The sequence below is a fragment of the Ammodytes marinus genome, assembly GCF_949987685.1.
Source record: "Ammodytes marinus genome assembly, chromosome: 23".
Classification (NCBI taxonomy): Eukaryota; Metazoa; Chordata; class Actinopteri; order Uranoscopiformes; family Ammodytidae; genus Ammodytes; species Ammodytes marinus.
Genome location: NC_137227.1, coordinates 9,287,117 through 9,310,718, shown reverse-complemented (window position 1 = coordinate 9,310,718; position 23,602 = coordinate 9,287,117). Strand labels below are relative to the sequence as shown.

Genomic DNA, 23,602 nt, shown 5'->3' with positions numbered 1-23,602 from the left:
GCTGAGGAAAAACTCCCAGTAAAAAACCCTTTACCGGGATTAAAAAAAAAAAAAAGATTGTCTAACACAGCATCAGAAACCCCCTTTCTGGCCGCAACAGTATATTTAACTAACTAACATACACAGCCACTTTATATCAGCAATTGGCAAGGTGTGCAAAGGTCTGAACGTGGGCATGGTTTGAACATCTCTCTAAAGCGGTGTTGTTGCAACTGCATTAAAATGTTCACCAATATTCCCATTTCAATCATCATTGCATCTCGCCGATCTCCAAAAGTGCAACCAATTGAAACAGGTAGAAACACCTTTTCCTTTGTGTTTGGATAATATGTCCAATAAACAACTTAATTTCTAGCATACCTTTGCCTCAGAGGAAATCAGTGTTGCACGTTTTACACCATAAATATGAACCCTGTGACACAAAATAACCGATTAAAACCATATGTTGAGAAGTCACATTTGCATTCATGTTGAATGTACCCTCTAGGTGACTTTCGAAGTATGAGTAGTAGCAAACCAGAAGAAAGGCACATACAATTAGAAATAAAAGGAATATTAGGATTCCTGCTTGGGTATTCTTTAATCATTTATTTTGCTATAGTGCTTATATTATATTTTGTATTATGTTTAGTTTTACAGTTAAAGACAAACTGAGGTGTATCTTAAATTCATGTTTTTGCAGTCCTCATGCAGACATTCATTCAACTATATATCTCACTTTTGTTCTGTTCATGTATGGCAGACTGTTGTGAAATTCTTTATTATCCTTATTGTTAATGCAATCTCCGATCCCTCCCTCTTCCGCACCATCTCCTCTTCCCATCACCCTCAGTGGCAATAGAAGCCCAGCATTTTGTTGGGTGGGGGTGTTTGCCGCCTGGCAGCAGTGAGCTCCCCCCTTGTCTTTAGTCAGGAAGTAAAGGAGGGCATTGAGCCACGCATTGAACGACGCCAAAGGCCTTGTGATCTTATAGCACATGGAGACCATGGTCATGGTGTGACAAGGGGCTCCCTTGGTCACTTTCAGCAGGAGGAAGATGGTTCGAGTAACATGAAAGGGGAAAAAACACAGAGCAAAGAGAAGGGTGATGGTGATGATGGTCCTGATAGATTTACGCCTGCGATTGGCATAAGGGGAGTGGGCCCCTAGAAAAATAGAACCTTCATCTCTCCCCAGCGACTTTGACATTCCATTGCTTCTTCGTCCTTTTCCAGTTATTGCAGGGCTACTTCTGTCTCTCCTATATATTCGTTCATGTCCTCCCTCTCTCGAATCTGTGCGGGATGAGGGTTGAAAATGCAGTGTCTTAAATATGGTCAGAACAACATGAGAGTAACACCAAGCGATTATAGAAAAAGGCACAAAAAAGCCCACCAAATGGAGTATGATGCCATAGGGCACATAATCAGGGAATTCCTTGTCTATGGCATCGTCCCAACAGTTCTGGTACTCCTCAATGACTCCTCCCAAGTGACCATAGCTGGCATTACCATTTATCAGTGATACCTCATTGCTCAGGTTTTCAATGCTGCTTGCATTGCTGCCAACCCCTGCTAACCGTGTCACGTGACCAGTCTGAGCAAACCGGAAGATAGGGCAGGTCAAAGCAAACACTACAATCCAAACCACAACGCAAGTGCTCTTGACAGCCCTCTTGGTCTCCAGTGTGATGACTTTCATCGGGTGGCAGATACCGAGGTACCTGTGGACAGAGATGCAAGTGAGGAAGAAGATGGAGCAGTAGAGGTTAAAGTAGAAGAGAAAACGGACCAGGCGGCACATGAAGTCCCCGAAGATCCAGCGGTCACGCATGATGTAACTAGCCACGAGGAATGGCAATGACAGTCCATACATGAAGTCTGTGGAGGCCAGGTTCACCATGTAGATCAGCGAAGCATTCCAGCGCTTGGTACGGCGGATAGACCGGTAGAGGATGATAGAGTTCAGGGAAATGCTGAAAATGAACGTGAAAGAGTAACAGATGGGGAGGAAGATATACTTGTAGGACTCGTCTATGCTGCAAGACGGAGATGGAGGGGTGGTGGACGGAGGAGGCGAGAAGGAGCTGAAGATGTCATGAGGCATTCCTGGTCCTGATGACATTATGATGGATTAGGTGATTTTCACATGAGGGAGAAGCTGAATAAGGCTGTGGCTTGCACGTTTGAGGTTTTTTCAAGCGTCTTCTCTGTCATTCTTGTCACTTCTGCTGTGTATTTTGTATGATCCTGTACAGTAGATCCACACTTCCAATGGTTTCAGAGGGTCAGATCCGTGAGTTTGTGCTCACCTAAAGATAAAGGGATTAGAATTAGTCATCCATCTGTAGTCATTTAGCACTTCACACACTTAATCGTTACAGCTGGTTTTAATCAAATACGCTTGGATACTGAAAAATCCAATTGTCGAATACAACTATTTTCACAGCCATTTCTCTTAGCAGTTATTTCACAGCTGTTTAGTTCCACAAAGATAACATTAAAATGCAAAAAAATAAAAATAATAATATAGCAAAGATGGTAAACAATACCAGTTGACAAATTGTCAACTATGTGAGTATGTTAGCATGCTGATGTTATTTAGCACCAAGTACCAAACCAAAGAAGTATAGCCTATTGCTTTAAAAAAGCGTAAATTTGTTTTCTTCTGATGTTGAAGTAATGGAAAGAGGTTTGCACTTCCCGCCTCCCTACCTCCCCCTCGTCTTTGAATGTTGACGAGGGGGAATGTTTACGCAATCTGTTTGACCTCCTGTATGCTGCTGATTCGTAATGCTTGTTTGCCTTCCTGTGTACAAGGGTATGCTGCTGATTCAGTTCTTCTTTTCACCCCATTAACTCAGCAATAAGTAACCACACTTCCCGTAGTGCTCTGTACATTGGTCCCCCTCCCACCTCAGCTGACTGTATACTATATCTCCTCAGTGCAGTCTTTATAATCCTGTGATGGGTTAAGGCATCGTTTATGTTCACACTAGTCAACTTAACAGGTGTACATGAATATCCGCACGCAGGCAGGCTCAACTTTCTGCGTGTTTGTGTTAAGTAAGTAATCCACTACACTATAGAGCTTAAGTGAATAAGGATAATGTGTCATTGTGCCATATTAACAGTACATCACAAACAAAACTTAGCCTTTAAATGATCGTACACCAATCTAACTGGCAGCAGTCTGATCAATACACTTAAGTTGAATTATTCTGTCATAGAGTTTGGAACAAAATATGAGTAATTAGAGCCGTTTCTGTAATGTTTTCAACTGTTAATGGTTACTGAAATACCCTCCTATTAATTTAGTTGACCATTCAGACAATCATTTACAAGGTAGTGTAATAACCCTTTTCAATGACCTGTTAGCATGTTTTTAGCTCTTAACTACGAAATGCTGACCGCTTTTGAATTCACATTTTTAGGCTTTTGGATGAAATGCAATTAACAAACTCTTAAAACTTCAATCATGTAACCTGTTGCAGTGAACATCAAGTCTGCAACAGTTTTTTCTGTCTGTGCTGCATTTTAATATGACTTCATTCTTGTTATAGTACAACTTTATTCCCGAAATATTGAGCTAAGACTTTTTTTCTCTAATACTAATTTATTTAAACTGAAATAGAGACTTCTTTAAAAGAAAATCTGACTTTGAATTAAATTATAACAACTACAAAAATGCACTGCTGTGTAACAATCTTTCCTTCCACCTTGCCATTTTGCTCTCTAAGAAAGCATGCTACTGTACAAAGCTAACTTTAACTAAGGTGCATTTACAGGTACAAAAAGGAATCCAGACTCAAGCATGTTACAAGAGTCTGCTAATAGCATTTACAAACACTTCACAAATTGTCATTACGTACCTAACCTAGGAGCTAAAACTTGCAAACTCAAGCCTATAAGACAAGTGTCAGTTCAAGACTACAGACATCATATTTGGTCTTGAGGATTATTTAGACAATTATTTAGTAGAGGACTTTGTTGAAAGCCATTTTCTTCTCTCTCCCGTTCAGTATGATATATTAGTTAGTTTACCAAGACAAACTTTATATTAGGTTCAACATAAAGGTTAGTATGAGATCAGCCTGGATGATTAAGTCCTTATGCTTCCAAAAGGAAAATATCTTTTTAACAAATTAACAAAATCAACGTGAGAATGACGGTTTTGTTAAAGATCATATCACTACAAAAGCACAGTTTCATTTACAGACTGGATGGAAGCAAAAGAAAAAAAGAGGATGTTTTCCAGGAACAGCTAATAGCTTCTGAGAAAACCCCAGGACCCATAACCCCCCCAGCCTAATGTATCACCTGCCACTGAATTCATATTCAATCTCATTAAGAAATGTTTACGGGGCACATTTTGCAATGCACTTAATGTTAGTGACCTTATGAGATTTTGAACAGTTTTACTGCTTTAGAGAATGCCTTGGACCGAAAATAACCACTGTGAAGTCATAAGAGATGCAGCGGTAGTTCAGTGTTTGTGTAAAGGGAACACAATCAAACTCATAAATACCTGCATCACTGCAATCTGCCCCTAGACAGAGAGCTTACCTGTAAATAGAGATGACTTTTACTGGCTCCTGTTCTGTTGACCGTCAGAAAAAGATCAGAAGAAAAATATGAAAGAATCCGGAATCCAAAAAAAGCTACGGTCTAAGTAAGCAGCTGCAAAACACAGCTCATCCTGGTTGTTTCAAAGGCTCAGCACTGATAACCAGTGGACAGTGTGCTAGCAGTTTGGGTGGGTGAATGGTGACCTTGACAGTTAGACCACTACAGCTCACCTCTGTCTGCTGCTTCCCTGAACAGTCCGATCAGTTTCTAGGGTAATTCAGTCCCTCCCTCTGCCCCTCACTGTGTGTGTGTGTCAACCATTTCTTCTTCCCCGCGTCATCTTCGTTTGTGTGTGTCTCACTCTCTTCTCACCTGTTGAGTTTAGCAAGACCCTATGAACACACTGGCATATGAATGGATCTAAATAATATAAAATAACAAATATATACCTATACAAATAGATGTTGTATTAGTTAAAAAGTTCATTGACTTTATTGACCAACAATGATTCTCAAGTACACCCTGGTTTTGTCTTAGTGCCGAATAACAACTATCAATTCCCAATTTTTCCCCAAACAACGTATTGTTGATGATTGGAAAGTTCATTGTATCTGGGCAGCCGAGAGAGCATTGGTGTCAGGAGCCATCGGGACCTTGCCTTTTTTTAGGGACTCCATAGAACCTTTTGAAAATGGCAATTCTCTACTAAAAATGGTCGCTAGACACCAGAGTAAGCCCCTCAACTGTTCCACTCAAGGCTCATAGTATGTGACTTTAAACCTTGTCTTTGAAGAAATCTTTCAGCTTGCCAATGATAGGGCGTTCACACTGGCATGGTTCTTAAACTTATTTTTTTAAAACCAGCCCGCATGTTATTTCCTTTCAATCCCCTCAACCTTTGAGGGGGATGAAAGGAAACGGTTGTCCATGTGATAAATTTAGCATCATTCCATTTTTTAATATAGCTTTTAGTTTGCCATCACCAAACAAAGTTTTGAGATACTGTGAATGAAAATCAACGTTTCTCTTGGATCGGTTTCAAATTAACAACATACCACAAAGGAGCTGTTGGTAGGCTTTTGAAAATGAAACACAATATGTGCATGAACGGTTGAGTTGTATTGATGGTAGTGTATCAGTGGTGAAAAAAAACCCAAAAGAAACATAAAATTAGAACTTTGTAAAAGAGATTTATTTTTTGAGAAGGAGAATGGTGATGACATGACTGAATTAATGACGGTAAAAACATTCTTTTTGTATAGTGTTTGTTAAACGAAACATCTCATTAACTTGTGCCAAGACTGAAATAAAATTGCAATATCTTCCCTTTCATATCCAAAAGCCCTCAATTCAAATGAAAAATTAGCATAAATTGTTGTGCATAATATTACATTTAGATCTTAACTAACTCCACAAAGACATGCAAGAATAAAAAAAGAAAATGTTCTTGACAAGGTCAGAGAACATTACATCGCTAGTAAACAAATGAGAAAACAAGGAGATTTTTCAGTTGGCAGAATTAGCAGCTTCTTAAAAAGGAGTCCCTTTTATATAGCATTTGTAAAACCTTTAGAAAAGATACTAAACGTTTGAAAACACTGCTCCAGCATTGAGAAAAGATATTCCTCATTTTAAAGATTGATTGGTATCTGTTAAATTGTTGTCCTGCAATTTGTAAACAGGGCCACAGAAAAAAAAACCTAAAGTGTTAAGAAGCTGTGACTTGAATGACAATGGAACTTTAAAGCAAAATCAGTCTGGTCAGACTATTTTCAGAGAGACAGCTGGCCAATTTGGAAGTAATTAAGCAAGAGTAATTCAGTTAAGTGGTAACATTTCTATATAAAAAAATTATTTGTGTTATGGTCAATTCCACCTCATGATTAAGCCTAAGGTTAGAGTGGTTGTTTGAGGGAGTCAATAATAGACAGCCAGCTTGAGGGCGACGCATACAATGGTAGATATATAAATATAAAAATAAAAACAATTATTTACAAAAGTTTTTAAGAAGTTACCAGGGGGAGTTTTTTGTTGTTGTTGTAAACATAGTAAGTTTCTCTTTACACTTACACAGTAAATTTTGAAGTGTTAAAACAACACTAAAAGAGTTAAATTTAACACCATTTCCGAGTGTATTTGGTCCCACTCAGAATTGGAGTTAAATTAACTCTCTTCAAAGTGTTACAATTTTAGAGTTAAATTAACTCAAAATAGAGTTAAAAATACACTGTATAGTGTTATTTAAAGCCTTATAGAGTACTTTCTACACCCCGTCTTTTAACTACCGAAATTGACACCAACACTAGGAGGCATTCTACTCCAGCTGTTGTTATATTAACTCAGATAGAGTTAATGGAGTTTGACACTGCATATTTAACACTGGGGAATTTACTGTGTAGTGTTGCAATCCAAAACACACAGTATGGTTTGAAACACAACATTTGCAATTTACCCAGGGGGCAAAACCCTCTTTTTTTGGAAAACAGACACGGGCTGTTGTAAAAGGTTGTTTACCAGAAATGAAATCTAGGACCTTCAATGATCACAACCTGGGTGGACAACCTGCTGGAAAGCTACAGGGGGCCGAAATAGAAAATCGGAACCATGGTTTAATGCGAGGGTAAAACATTTTTTTTTAACTTATAGATATCATCTTGAAACTTTGCCAGTTGATTACTGGCATTAAAACAATGATTTTTTGTAATGAAGTTTGTTTAATTTTCTTTTTAATATATATATATGCAAATTTAGCATATTTCACAAATTATGCACAAATTTGCACATCTTTAAAAACAAAAAATCTAGATATTGGATAAAGCCAGAGTTAAAATCTTTATTGCACGTTGACATTATATAAGTGTGTTAAGTTTCTACATAACAAACTTCCTCTGTGAGAAATGGTGTGATAATTCTGGTTTGATAGTGGTTAGATTGATATGATTTGATAGTTTTTTTCATTACTCTGACCCAAAAATCTCAACTTCTAAATCACTTACATCAACTAAACTTTCCATAATCATTCTTAGCACTATTCTGAATGTTATTTTAGATTTTTTACACAGCCTTTTTTAATTTTATAACTCAAAAACATACTATATACACACACAGGTCTTAAAAATGCATTACGGCATGTTTTGAAGAAGAAAATGTCTCATAAATCAGACTATGAACAACATATGAAAAAATCCTTCTTCAATATCCTACAGAATAGTGCTGAGAAAGATTATGGAAAGTTTAGTTGATGTAAGTGATTTAGAAGTTGAGATTTCTGGGTCAGAGTAATGAAAAAAACTATCAAATCACGTTTATTTATACACTATCAAACCAGAATTGTCACACCATTTCTCACAGAGGAAGTTTGTTATGTAGAAACTTAACACACTTATATAATGTCAAAATGCAATAAAGATTTAAACTCTTGCTTTAGCCAATATCTAGATTTTTAAAGATATGCATAATTTGTGAAATATGCAAAATTTGCATATATATTCAAAAAATTTGAAAAAAACTTCAATACAAAGAATCATTGTTCTAATGACAGTAATCAACTGGCAAGGTTTCATGATGATATCTATAAGTTAAAACAATTCAATTTTACCCTCACATTAAACCATGGTTCTGATTTTCTATTTCGGCCTGCTGTAGCTTTCCAGCAGGTAGTTGACCAGGTTGTCCACCCAGGTTGTGATCCTTGAAGGTCCTAGATATCATTTCTGGTGAACAACCTTTTACAACAGCCCATGTCCAAAAAATCACTTTGCCCCCTAGGTAATTACAGTATTTAAAAAAAGAACCATATACATTTAGGCTTACTAGCTAACTGTCTTTGATTCATTCTGAAGGTTTTTGGTCCATTTGGAAAAGCTAACTTTCATCAACTCTTGTCAATGAACATTCTGATGTATGGGGGAAATATGTTGGGTTCCGACCCTCAAAATGTGACATTTAATAAAAATGCTTCGTTCCAGTTGAACTGGGATTGTCTGAGTTCTCAGTCGTAAAGTTCAAATGGAACACCCACTGAGGTCGGAATTCCTACTTGGAAACTCGGAAAAAACCTCGCCAACCCAGAGTTCAATATTCAACATGGCTGCTCAGCACATGAACAGCAGTGAACACTTTGATAATAGAACATTTGAGCTCTTCTGAATTATTTGTGTCACATTAAATCACCACATACAGAATCATATTATATTATCAAGCCCGATCGCCAGTCACATTCAATTACCGCGGGAACTCCTCGGTCTTGCAACGTTGAGTATTGACGGACGTGAGCGCACGGAGCAAAACCGTAAAACGCACGCGCAGCCAGTGGGATTCCGGGGTAAGGCAGTTAACTCTTTTTTCATAGATTTCTGTGTGAGTAATCAGCATCCGACCATTAAATCAGTGTCAGAGTACACTATGTGATTGTTCTCCAGGACTTGTCTAAATATTGCAGTGATGATGTAGGCTACAATCAGCACAGGCTAAGGTCATCTTAACATAAAATTACCAGTTAAAGGCAATAGACCGGAATAGAATATCTCAAAAAACAAAGAGTGAGGGTCTCTGTAAACAACAAAAACATTAGGATCTAACCTCAAAATCACAAACCTATCGTCTCCTCATCGTGATTGGCTGAACTTTGACCAGAAGAAAAAATCAAATCAAAAGACAATCTTTACTGCAGAAGCTTAGAGGTGCATTTTTAAAGTGCAAAAATGTATTCACACAAATGTATCGCTTTTTTGCATCTGAGTTTTGGTTTTGAACCCAATGTAGAACAGCTTTTAGTATTGTGTGTTAAGGTGGGAACTACAGTACAGTACACACTAAGGGCGGAGTTTTTCCCTTTGCTTTCTCAGCTGAGTTAAACATGACACAGACCTTAAGCTGGGGCGGACATGGCGGAGATGAAACCTGTTCTATTACTCTTATCTGAACCAAAGTCAGAAGGCAAAAAGACCACATTTAAAAATTAAAAATAAATAAAAATAAATTGTCAGTTTGTTCCTTTTAGGCCTTAATCCACTGCCTGGAGGTTATGCCCAACTCCAAGTTTCAGTAGCTGACTGTACCATGCAGCTCTGACGGCAGGTTCATGCCCTCCAGAAAAACTGCTTCCCATATAAATATATACAACACAGACAACATTAAAAAAAGAAGAAGAATACTATGCTACTGAATGTGTCCAAGTCCTCTCAGGGAGTGACACTTCACAGTGATTGGCTGGTCAGACCCACAGCAGGAGGAAGAGGTGGGGTCGACCGAGATGTTTTGCGGAGGCCACCGTGTCACCGTCTGATACTAACAGACTGGGACACTTGGTTCAAGTGTTTTGTGTGCTAAACAAGAAGCCCATCCCAAAAGGTCAGCTCAGAGAAGGAGTGAGTGTCAGGCTCACACTGATGTCAGATCCTGGACCTCCAGCAGCATGGCATCCTGCTCTGTCCTCAGCTGGTCGCGGGCCTGGAGGAGACCCACCAGCTCCGAGCTCAGTTCTGATGTGAAAACAGACACACAAAAAAATGCACTTTCAATTTCACGGTCTCAACTCTCTGGGTTTCACTGAGTGTATTCCAGGCTTAGCGGGACGCCAAATTGTTGATTTTTTTTTCTGGTTGAAAAGTCTGATGAATGCATGCGAGCAAAAGCCCAGGCAAGTTTAAGTAAGTTTACAGAAGTGCGACACTGCTACTGTCTTTACACTTTGGAGGAATGCATTGATTACCAAGTGGGAACATTTTTTTTTTCAATTTATGTTTTAAATTGAGAAATACATATTTCCAAACTATCAATAATCTCTGCATTGTCCTTGAAAACCAAGCAAGTAGACTTCATAAAACAATTGATTTAATATATCGCAATCGCAACATTGTCTACTATAATCGCAATCGTACAATTTCACCACATCTTGCAGCACCATTGGCACCAAGCCTTACAACTTTTCTGGGGGAAAATAAAGACATTTTCTTATATCATGTTGATTAATTAAGGGTTGCGATTGAAATTTTGGACTAGATTCAGTGTAATGACTGTGTGTAGGCTAATAGTACCTTGTATGGCCTGGCTGAGAGATTTGGAATGAGCATTCAGGACTTTCATGGTAGAGTTTTGTAAATCACTGCGCTCCAGATGCCCTCGACGGACTACAGGATCACTAGCAGCTGCGGTCTGAGAGAGAGGAGGAGAGAGAGGTGAGGGCTAGAGCAGAGCTGGGATAAAAAAAGACTACAAAAATGGCTGCCACAGTTTCAGGTTCAGCGGTCACCAGTGTCTTGTTGTCTGTTCTCAGTCGGTCTCGTAGGTTCCTCAGTGTGTTCCTGAAGCCTCTGGACTTGGGTTTCTCTGGCTTGGCAGCTGGCTGAGGATTCTTATGGACCTGAACACCACCAGGGATGGATGTGTGAAGAACACAGAGAATTTCTAATACTATTAAAGGTTGAGTCAGCGATTCTGGAGAATGCTGTTTTCAAAATCAGTGGGTGAATATCTCCTCATGATAAGCTACCTGTCTGTACTGTATGCATGCTGAAAAAAGATCTGGTCTTAATACATAGCCATTCTATAAACCAGTATGTAAACAAAGGGGGTCCATCCTAGCTGGCAACATGCCTGTTTACAGAACATTTCAAGAGTGCCTATTTGCAGACCCCTGGGGGAGCAGAGCTCCACTGGAAACACGAAACCTGCTCCACCGGAAATACGCTAACTTCTTCTTCGTTTTGTTTTACTGGCGGCCAAGTGGCCAGGGGCCTATTTCAGGTAGCTGGTTTACTGCGGCAACATCATAGATAGTATAAGAAACAACATACGCCGTAGGTCTAACCTGCTGGATAGGTGATTTGACCTACTCTGAGTATGTTTTCACTTTACGCTGCAGCTCCGACTGAAGAAAGAGCAGCAGGGGTTGTAGCCGATTCAGTGGTCTGTACACAGACCATGATCTCTGCCACAGACCACTGTGTGCCACAACGCGACCCTGTAAAGTTTAAAGCAAAATCACTCCATAGAAATCTCCATCGGGATGTTTTTATAATTTCCTGATGATTTAACGTTTGATCGATCATTTATCTGATCAGTATCCTTGTTCTCAGCCCTCGTGCCGTTCATATGCGGCCACCTTACACATCGTGAACATGCTCTACATTCAGATTAATAAACCTAATGTATTGTATGTATCTCATTATTTATTTATTTATTAACAGGAGTTTTTTAACGGCTGTGCCACTGAACATAGGCTATTTATGTCAGGTTTAAATGTAATTCTGTGGCTGCACGCTATTACTGTTCACTTGCGTGATCACAAAGTCACAGACGAGCCTCGTTAAATAGCCTAATATGAATATAGAAATTATATAATAATTCAAACTGTGATCACTAGAGGACAAGGGATCTGGTAATAAATCAATCAGGATCTACAATGGAAACTGTCACCTTATGTGTCAGACGTTAATGTCTTTCATTCCCCACTTTTTAAAATTAGTTGTTTATTTTAATGTGGTGGCACTTTTTGTGTTTTATTTATAAGAGTTTATATTTGTATGTGATTGACCTACTTGTGATAATTGTGAATTAAAGAGACGTATTTCGGAAGATGTAGGCCTACACAAAGCTTTGTTGCTTCATTCATCTTCTGCCTCAACATCTACTTTTTACCACCGTCCTGGCCACTTGGGACCCTTAACAAACTGACTTATTTTACTGTCTACTAGCACCATAGCCGCTGGAAACTGTGTCTTGTTATTATTCACCGCTAGGTGATCGCCGATCGCCGCCAGTAAAACAAAACGAAGAAGAAGGTTTCGTGTTTCCGGTGGAGCTACGCTCCCCCATGGGTCCGCAAATAGGTGCCTCTCGAACATTTGGCTGTTAATAAACACTGGATTTTTTTTCAGCCCACACACAGTACATACAGGGAGCGGACAATGAGGAGATTTTAACAACAAGCGTTCTCCAGAATCGCTGACTCCACCTTTAAAGCGGCTACGAGTAACATTTAAATATCTTTTAAACAGCCTCATGTTTCCTCTGATAATCATAAATTACCTTTAACAGCAAACGAGACCATCAGTGCAAAGAAAGAAGTTTTTATTACTGCTTTTGGTCTGGTCGCACACCCAGTCCGATTTTCGGTTCGCTCGTGCAGGCTCTATGGTCACATATCCGTATTGGTTGCAGATTTCAGTGTGGCGCAGCAACGTGAATTGAGAAGCCTATCCCTCCAGGTGAGGGAAGGGGAGCGGGAGCCTTGTTTGAGACAGTTATTTGTTGTCATAATGACTGATAACGGGGCTGAACCATCAAAGAAAAAATGCAATGAAAAAAAGCTAAAAGGGAGAGTGATAAAGGCTACGGGAGGGACTAGGGTGTTGCCAAGCAACGTGTATACAATTTCACGAGAGCGAAACTAGACTGCAGTGTTTACTCCTAAATGAATGAGCGGTTGGTACTAACACAAAGTTTGCTTTGCTTCACCATCATCAGATAACCGTTATCTGAAATAGTAATTATTTACAACAACATAAACACATTACCTCATCGTGATCCATACTAACTGCCGTCTCTCGTTCATTCGCTTTCTGTGAGGACACGTAATCTTTCAGCTCCGTGAGAGAGAGAGTAGTTAGGTGACACTGCTGTATCAACTCATTGCAATCAGGTGTGTGTGGCAGTGACTGGCATTAGTTGATGAAGTGTCAAAACCACTCTCACGGAGCCGAAAAGAGTCCTCACACTTTCAACACACGGACATGCACTATATTGCTCCCTTCTCAGTTCACACTCGCGCACCTGGCACGCGCTAGGAAACAGCTTTGCGACAGCGGGCGTCGTAAAAATACTACCGCTTTTGTCCAAAGGGGACGCCAACGTGCCATGTTACTTGTAGTGGCTTTAATTCCCCTAATTGTTTGCTTAAACAATGGTCCAGTTACACCAGAGACAATACAGTTTGAGCTCATCTTATATAGTTGAGGGTGGTTACCCGTGTGCTGCTGCTTTCCTTTGGGCTGATCTTCACATCCTCCTCCTCTTCCTCACTCTCACTGTTGTTGATGAAGCAGAGCTGGAGATTCATCTGTGTCTGCAGGCTGGAGGACACACAACAGTCAATGTGGTGCCTTCATACTGGTGCTCATTGAATCAGAATCAGAATCTCTTTATTGTCATTGCACGAAGTGTGTATGTATCTATGTAATGTACTTAGCATGTAACTAACCAAGCATTGCATTCCAACTATAAACTGTATATCCATTTCAACTTTCAGACTGCGGGGCTGCATCTATAAGGGTTGCTAAGCGATCTAAAACAGCAGGACTAACAAAAGACAAGTTTGTCCTTTTGGCTTTGAAAGGAATAATTCAACATTTTGAATTTTTAGCCTGACTATCCAGCTCAAGAAAAGGCGACAGGGGGCGCCTTTAGCTCAGTTGGTAGGGCGTCCCCTCCATGGGCCTCGGCCAGCAGCGGACCCGGGTTCGATTCCAGCCCGCGGTCGTTCTCTGCATGTCACTCCCCTCTCTGCCCCATTTCAACTCTGTCTTTACACTGTCAATAAAGCATAAAAATGTCAAAAAAAAGAAGAAAAAAAAAAAAAGGCGACAGAAACCGTTCCTGTAACTGTGTGTGCATTTTTGATTTTTGAATGTTGAACTTTTCCTTTAAATATGGATTACTTCCTGTATTTGTATTACACTGAAAGAACCTCTACAAGCAGATTTCTATGCATTGAGGAAAATATATTATACACGCCAAAACCCAATTACGTCACACACACCCATAACACCAGTCATTATTAGTAATAGCAGTGTCATAGGAAGTGAGAGGCGTGTATGTATATGTGTGTGTGTGTGTGTGTGTGTGTGTGTGTGTGTGTGTGTGTGTGTGTGTACCGGGAGGTGATGGGCAGTACGTGGCTGTTGCAGGCGTAGTCTCCGTCCTCCCAGCTGTCTGCTCTCCTGGCCCTGTCGTCTGTCCAGCTGACTGGAGCTCTACCGCGCTCCAATGACACACTCTGACAACACAACATACACAGTGTTACACAGCCAATACAGAAGAAAAAAAATAAATCCAGTGATAATACACAGACTAGGCTCTATAAATAGGTTGCTAGCTACGGTGGGCCCCCTTTGTTTACATACCAGTTTACAGTTACTAGGTTGTGTATCGCCACCAGATTTTCTTTCAGCACACACACGGACAGTTTAGGAGATATCCACTGATTTTGACAATAAGCGATCTCCTGAACCGCTGACAGCCCCCTTACGTTGTTTAAAATGATGGTATAACTACAATTGACTGTTGTTGACTGTCCGTTGTTGTAACTGACACATGAGTAAGCTTGTATTGACTTATCATTGGGGTCTTGAGACCGATGGCCATTTCCATACAGATCACTCACTGTGTGTTAACTATTCTAAATACTCATTCAAGGAGATGGATAGCTCTTTCCCCAAAGGTTAACAGAACTTCAACTTACAGAGTCAGCAATTCTGCAGAATGCTTGTTGTCAAAATCACTTGTCAAAATCAGTGAATATCTCCTCACTATCCACTAGCAGAATGTACCTCGTGTGTGCTGAAAAAATCCAGGGCTAATTCAAAGAATATAAGCTCTGTAAACGCGCATTTTGCTAGCTACGGTGGGCCCCCTTTGTTTACATACCCTTTGTATACATACCAGTTTACAGAGCATAGGCTGTGTATTACAGTACACACAGTAGGGTTACTATATCTCCTCACAGCAGATCCTAAGGGGATATTCACTGATTTTGACAACAAGCCTTCTAGAATGGCTGACTCCACCTTTAACCTGCTTTCTGATTTGATTGAAGCCTCTCAAGTATAAAATAGATAGTAATGCTATGCTCCCTACTGGCTTAAAACTGTATTGCAGTTACTTGGAAAAGCAGATTTCAACATTTAGTCACCGGTGTAAAAGTCTCTCCTACTGCCATGCATCAAGGGGAAAATACAGAGCTTGGGGAGTATGGGGACAATTTATAAGATTCCTTGAAAGTCACCAAGCAAGGTGTTTGAAATTGTCATGTATGATGGCAGTGTAATGTTACCCAGATGCACAACATCCCCTTTGTTTATTTTGATAAATCAAGGACTTTGATGCTGTCCTCTGTGGGTGCTCCACCATAGACAATAAAACTGAACGGTTCCAAACCTATGACTAAACATCATCCCTGTGTTCCAATCCCCATACCTCCATACTATTTAATATGCCCGAAAAAGATTTCCAATACATGCATACACTGTCAAATCCACTATGCTAAAAATACCAAGATGTCCTAAAATAGGCCTTCATCAAATTGTATTTTGTAGTATGCAAACCAGCATGCTTAAGTATGTAGTATAGTAAAAAGAAAAAGTATGTGTTTTGGAACGCAGCCCATATTCCCCCCCCCCCCCCCCTGCCGAGACAATGATCCCTGACCTTAGCCTTCTTCTCCTCCTCTTGCTTCTCCAGCTCGGCGATGCGCAGGCTCAGGGCCTCCCAGTGCATGATGGGAAGTCCCAGGTTGTCCTCTCCACTGCCTTCCTGCCACAGCAGCGCCGCGCCCTCTGAACCGTCATCCTCTTCATCCTCCTCCTCCTCTTCATCACTCCTCCTGTCGTCTTCCGCCTCGTTACTCTCCTTCTCCTCTCGCTGCTGCCTCTCTCTCTCCTTCTCTCCCTCCATCTCTCCTTCCATCTCTCCCTCCATTTCTACAGGGTAGGAGAGCAGGATGCATGGTAATAATCTTCCACAAGTGTTAGAATGATGCCTCAAAGGATGTCACCATAGGAATTAAAGCTATAGTGCGTAACTTTTTTGTATAGATGAATGCCGGGTAGATTAAAGCCATCGCCAAACGAGTTGACCCAAAGTTGATTAAGCCTATTAGTTCCACGAAACTCTCTCTGTATTTCTCAGTGGGAAACTCATTTTGTGTTAACAGGTTAATAAAAATATTGTTTAACATGGAAGAGAGAAAAACTGTATTTTCCAGATGGTTCTTAAAGTACTTAAGGAATCTGGGAATACAATCAAAACAGCAGCAAAAACCACCTTCTTGGTTTTACAAATATTTCCATGGATATTGATTTCTCAAAATAACTGATGTTCAGGTCTCTGTAATGTTAAAATAGAAGGAGGCACAAAATGTTGGTAGCTTAAAAAAAGTGAAATGCTGTAAACAGCCTAGGCTCTATAAACAGGCATGTTGTTTACATACCAGTTTACAGAGTCTAGTGTTGTAACACCAGAAAATTGTTTCAGTGCACACAGTACATATGGTGACATTCACAGATTTTGACAAACAGTGATTTAGACAACAAGCATTCTCCAGAATAGCTGACTACACCTTTAAATAATACATTTAAAAACAGAATATTGACAATTTCAGGTACAGAAACCTGAGCCTTAGCACAATCCCGATTCAAAGAGTTCAACAATTGAATCAAAATGTTGTCAGTTGTCATCAATATTTAATTTAAGTAAAGTTTTGGTAGCCTATCTGCATTGGTTTAGACAAGACATTTTGACGTTTGAAAACCTGGCTACAAACAGAAACATATAGCTATGAGGTATTGTTTTGGTTCTGGAACCGAGACATAAGCTATAACATGTAGCCTATTGTACCACTGTAGAAGCTATACATATATCAAAAACAATATTCTGTAGGACATGTGTTTAAATCTACAGAAGGAAACCTAATTTACAAAAGTATCCAGCCCTAAATATACTGTAGGTCTTATATTTAAATAAATAAGTAAATTAGGAAATACCTAACTACTAAATAAGTTTGGTCGGGTACCTAACCTTCTTGTTGTCTACAAAAAAAACAGTATTTTTTTTCTTAAAAAAAGAAATAAATCCTGGGTAAGGCCCTGCCTAGACTTAAAGTTATGTCCACCAGGTCTTACCTAAAGCTTTTAGCGGAATTGTCTGACGACACATGGGCTTCAATAGGCCTATATCACACCAAACTGTCCATAAAGTGCTTCAAATGTAAACTTACCACTTTCACCGAAATACATACACAGCTCTGCCGTAGTAAGAGAGGTAGTGGCGAGTTTTGCCATGTAGTTAGCTCAGCTTCTTCCTCGGCTCCTGCTAGTTATCTCCCCCCTCCCCTTCCTTTCCATCAGGAGTTTCACTCCCAAAACAAGCGGAAAATCTGTTCACAGGAGCCGTTATAGTCTGACCGTCTCAGTCTAAACTCTTACTAATTATTAGCCTACTAACTTAATAGTTTTTAATGGATTTTTATTTTTAACGTGATATTAAGGAGACACGTAGGCCTATCTATATAACTACTTTGGGTCCAATGTTCAAACAAACGGAACAAAAGGCTCGGACTTGAGGAATTTCACCCACAGGAACAAGTTGGCATTTCAAAATTCAGCACTGGCGGTCTTTCCTGTCGCCGCCTTCAAAATAAATGCACACATCAAGCAAAATTGCATATTTTCGATAGAGGGGGAAACAATTAGGCTACAGATCTGGATAAAAAGAAGCACTTACATTGTAATGTATTTAAGTACAATGTAGCATACAATGTAACATAAGCCTACTGTTAGAATGTAACAAAGTTGAATTCCATGTTATGTTCCATGACCTCACCTTTAATACTGGTTGGCGATAGCCTTTTTGATCCTTACACACTAGCGAAAGGTTGACAGAGTAGCCTATAGGCTACTAGAATATTGTTGTCTCAGCCTACTTTGACAAAAAGTGTTGCTTTACGCAAGCAAAAGTGGAAGTACTAAAAATGTACTTTGATAACGGTAAAAAAGTAATGGTAAGTGTTTAAACGGCAATAAAAAGAGGATCTAGAGGTAATGGGGAAACTCACAGCTCAGGGGCCTCATTTATCAAACTTTGCGTAGGATTTGCGTTAGAAGGTTGCTTTCGTAGGATTTAGGGCAGTGCGTGCGAAAGATATTTTCCGATTTATGAAGCAGTGCGCACTCACGTCCTACGCCTATTTCCCTTTATAAATCACAATCAACTCTAAATGTGGCGCAGCCTTTGCGGGCTTCACGTACCGCCCATATTTACCCATACATAGTCATCGACACGCCCGAATGAATATCATTTACTGAGTGCATGAAGGCGGTAGTGGCAATCGCCGACTGAAAGGGAAATGGAAAAATAAACTCCACACGGTGTGGATCACTGCGGTCACCCCGAAGTAGCCGTTGGAGAAGTGGCGAACAGGGAAAATATAGTTTGGTGGCAGTGTGAGCGTAAAGGCGACAGAGTGCAGCCTGTGGCGATCTCTGTGAACGCTGTGGCCGAAATAAAAAGAAGTGATCCGACATAAAAGTGGACGCAAACAAGTGCATATCCTCACTCACACAACAGTGTTTGTGCCACGAGCGGGGGGCACTGAGACCCCCCATGAGATACAGATTCGGAGAATTCATCCAGGGGCAGTGACGGGCGGCGGAGGGTTAATAATAAACTTCACAGTCCCTTTCAAAACACAATTGCGACGTGCTTAAACACAAAGAAAAACACATAAATAAAACGGACTAAAAGCCGTGAAAAAAATCACAGTAGCCTATGTGATGTACAGTAGGCTTATCATTAGTGTATGAAAAGGTGCACTCCTGTCTGCCTGACTGAGGCATCGAGAACAGCGTCAGTGTAAAAGTAATAGGCTGTATTCCACCTCAATATTATCAGAATTAATTCCACAACATGCAGATAGGTTATTCTTTAATAACTGCAGAGTTTATTCGAACGTTGCTATTTTGTTTTTATTTGCACTCATATGTCTCCGTTTGTAGGCTATTTAAGATCCTAATTCGTTTTGTTTTTGTTGGTATCACTCCATGGAAAAATCGGTCGAGGCATATTAATTGTAAGAATGGCTTTATCCGTTTTGCAAAGGAACTCCCGATGTATGACATGCATGCATGGCTTAATACGATTAATTTTACACAGACACATTCGTTCTCGTACTTCATTCATCTGCCGACTGGAGTCGCCAGTTCTCCTTTCTCCACTTTTTGTCCGTACGCATGGGTTATATTGTGCGTGGAACACCGCACTTCTTCCCGTCAAGTATACTTTTGATAAATCGCAAATGTTGCTTAGTGAGCCACGTACGCACTCTATTGTGCGTACGCACCGTTGATAAATGAGGCCCCAGGGGTCTACCATGTCGAAATGTCTTTAAAGGTTATAATTGAAATAACCTGTGTTAAAACATTTAGATGTGTCTAAGAAATATTTAGCCTTAAAAGGAAAGTGAAGAAAACTATTTTCTTTCCTATGGAGTGAAGTCATATGTCATGTCAACATGTTCCAACAGGCAGGTGAAATATGGCCCGCCCCACACCCTCCCTCATGTGTTGCCTGAAATGTCTGATTTAATGAAAATGTAATGTAACGGGAAAGCAATCCTGTTTTTTTTCTACATACTGTAGAATGCCACAGCTGTCTAGATGCCACAGACTTTATTATAGCCTACTATTCACTTTGGCCAAATGAGTGATCTAATAATTGAACAGGAGAATGTATACCCACACTATAGACTGAGGAAGGTAGTTTAATGTGGTCCCAGAGTCTTGAATGATATATTTATTACAACACATTTTTTTCCCAGAGTCATTTTGTAATATGTACCTTAAAATTGGATTTGTAGGTCCAAAGGAAAGCAGATATTTGTTATTTTCCATGCAATATTTAATACAATGCACTTAGAGACAACTACAACTACATTCCATTGCGCAATCCTATATTATATAACAATAATAAAGCTGAACCTGAAACCTTAAAGCACATTCAATATGACTATATTCAGTTGCTCTCAGTTCACAGGATGGACACCAGGTGGCAGCATGAAAGCACCACCAGTACAGTAACATCACCTATGAACATATTCATTTGGTCTCTCATCTCCCAGTATCTATTGAGCAGGATTATTCTTTATGACAAATAGAAACATCTCAAAAAAATCATGGTTTCATAATTACCACTGACATGTTATCTCATCATTTACACTTACTGTGAATATTTACTACTTTTGTCATTTTTTCTCATGATTTTCCACTTCTTTAAGTGGGAATGAGCTGCCCTTAAAATCAACAGATGCAATGAGGTGATGTACCGATCATCGTTATGAATTGAAGTAGGAATTACTGCAATGTAAAGTCAGGCCCCCCATTAACAGGGTATATTAAGTAAATAAAATGGAAGTCATTTAATTCCCATCATTTTAAAGTGCCATTTCTATTTGTTTTGACCTGCATTCAATCATTGTTTATACAATGATGAAGACATACAATAGCGTGCTGCTCAGAACCCTTATATAAAAGAGAGTTTGAGCCCTTAGAGTTTTCATTCATAGGGTACAACTATCTTGTAATCATGTATCATTGGTCTGGATGATGGTGCATGCGGAGACTCAATAAAATGCTTGAGGTGGACGGAAGCAGCAGGGTGTCTTTATTTCTGTTGCTATAGCTTAACCAAGTCAGCATTCATGATACACAGAGACACATTGGGAAGCTACAGAAGCCTTTAACACTTACAGTACTAGTGACCCAAACAGACAATGATGAGGCAGAGGACAGAAACAAGTCAAAGAAACCAAAAAGAAAAGAAGAAAAAAAACTATTATGGCACTCGTTTTTAATTTATACTCAGAATAATATTGCTTTTAAAAACACAACTTCTACCATTCATCATTGTTGTTTTATCACGATATCTTTTTACTGCATTTAAATATCAAATATATTCCTTTACTGATGTATAGACGTTATTGCTAACATTAAATGTACATAACATTAGAGATATATGACTCACTCTGATAATAGTTTTTGTTCAAAAGTACAAATTTTTACAGAAAATAACAGTCCAAGTTTGGTAGGATATACTGGGGGACAGGGTCAACTTCAGGACATGCACGAGGACAACGGGAAGGAGGTTGGGCTTAAAGCGGGGTTTCCCATTGGATAAGAGGAGCCGGAGGAGCTGTCACTCACACAGCCAGTCACACATGCATTCTTCACTGGTATATTAGACATCAGGTACAAACCTTTACTCATATTGAATTATTTTTAAAGCTAAACTACACTACTCCATAAATAGTAGCTTTCACATGCTTCAGCCAATCGGAGCACTGATTCAGATCCCTTCCCGTGTTGAAATAAACATGGCAAACAGGTTGACAGACAGGTACAGTGAGTTATTACATTACACACCCAAACCCACACCCACACACACACAGACAGACATAGTGATATCCAGGGTGGCAGACATAGACAGACAAATGACACATAACCACACTCAGGATGCGCTATGAGAAAGCCAAAATCATATAAGAACATGTTTATAAGTTATCCAGTGCACAAAATATAATTTTTCAGGGCTTTCAAGGCTCTGTGGTAATCAATATCATCTTATATCATCAGTTAAGTAACAGTCTGGGCCCCATAATAAGGAAATTGTTACTAACCACACAAAATACTTCAATTACTAGGATTATCTTCCAACATTTCTTACAATCAAATAATTTAACCCTGTGAAGCTGTGTTTTTTTCCGGATGGGGACGATCCAGTAAAAGCCTGGTTCCAAGCAGGAGATCAACACTAAAGGTCAGCTACTATGCAAAATATACTTTTTCATGGTTTTTCCAACAATAATATGGGTCTCTGGTATGATGAGAGACTCCAAAAGCATGAGTAAAACAATCCTTTCCTCCACACAAAAACACAGCGCAAAGAGGAGATTCAGCAATGGCGCTGTGAGAAATATAAAGGTTTTTTTGGACACTACACCATGAAAACAGTTTCTAGTAGAAACCCTTATAACATGTTGAACCTGAAAATTTGCATTACATGTGAACTTTTAAATCAACTGGTATTTTTTTGTCATACTGAGTATGAGGGTTTCAGCCTTTTATTACATTTGAATGATTTTTTACATTATGAGTGCCTGCATTTGTGCAAGCCGCAAACACAGTTCTCGCAAGGACAAAGTCTTGCGTAATAATATATTTCTCTGGCTGTCTTTTCATCTTTCCATCACATCTCCACCTCTCCTTCTGCGCTCTTCCAACCCCCCCTCCCGTCTCTCTCCTTTCCCTGTCCCTCTCTCATTGCCTCATTTCTCGACCTTTCCACCTCCATTTTCCAACCATCCATCCATCGTGTCCTGTTGGCTTGGCAGGCCAGAGGGCTGAGCCAGCGCTCTGTCACATTATCCCACCGCTGAGTGAATTACTCTACCTCCATTAGACTAACGAGAAAAAGCGGGGATGGAGAGAGAGAGAGAGAGAGAGAGAGAGAGAGAGAGATGGGGGCAGGGACAGAGAGCACAAGGGGGAGGAAGAGAGAGATGCAGCTGAGAAATGGTGGAGGAAGATGTAAGGAAGAGAAAAGTTAGATGAGGTGGAAAGAGATATGATAGGGTATAAAGGAAGGATAGCTAGAAAGGAGAGGAGGAATAGCGAAGGATGTAATAAAGGGTGGGACAGACAGGAGGGTGGGTGGACGTTGATCGGAGTTGAAAATGAAGATGACAGCCGGAGTAGAGAGCAAGATTGAAGAGGAGGAAGATGGAGAGGTGGAAAGCAAGGCGAAGGGGCCGGACAACAGGAGATAGAGTGATGGAGGGAAAGGAATAGATGAAGGAGAAGAAGAGGACAAGATGGAGAAGGAATGGAGAGGACTTGTTTAAGAAGAAAAATCTAAAAAAAAAAAAAAAAAATGTGAGGTAGGATAGGGGAAAACAGGGAAATGGAAGGAAAGGGTAAAAACAGCAGAGAGGAGTGGGATGAACAGAGAGAGGTGTGTCACACATTCACACACACACAAACTGGTAATGAAATACATCACAGCTGTACACGTCACTGAGTGGACACACACATACACACACAAACACAAGACAGTGCACACATAACTCAGTGCACAAACACACACACTCAATGGTGTTAAATGATTTGGATTTTTCATATTTTATTCATTCAGTGAAACAAAGATGTCTGAATGCTGATGACTGTAACAAACCTCTTCACATTAACTGATAATACAACAATGTTGCCAGTGAAATGCTGAATTATTC

At 39.9% G+C, this 23,602-nt stretch overlaps 2 protein-coding genes across 2 annotated transcripts; both read right to left on the bottom strand.

Moving 5' to 3' along the window:
* Window positions 1-697: 697 nt before the first annotated feature.
* LOC307269473 (P2Y purinoceptor 3) lies at window positions 698-2,104 on the bottom strand (the record flags this gene model as incomplete). The annotated part of the gene is made up of 1 exon (XM_080052442.1): window positions 698-2,104. The coding sequence occupies one exon, from the start codon at window positions 2,102-2,104 to the stop codon at window positions 698-700; it is 1,407 nt and encodes a 468-aa protein (XP_079908568.1).
* Window positions 2,105-5,766: 3,662 nt separating this feature from the next.
* LOC307269124 (schwannomin-interacting protein 1) lies at window positions 5,767-17,864 on the bottom strand. The gene is made up of 7 exons (XM_080051966.1): window positions 17,543-17,864; window positions 15,976-16,247; window positions 14,424-14,545; window positions 13,517-13,622; window positions 10,802-10,912; window positions 10,587-10,704; window positions 5,767-10,031 (listed from the first exon to the last, which is right to left on the bottom strand). Exons 1-7 carry the CDS (start codon window positions 17,604-17,606, stop codon window positions 9,931-9,933), a joined length of 894 nt encoding a protein of 297 aa, XP_079908092.1. The 5' UTR covers window positions 17,607-17,864; the 3' UTR covers window positions 5,767-9,930.
* Window positions 17,865-23,602: the final 5,738 nt, after the last annotated feature.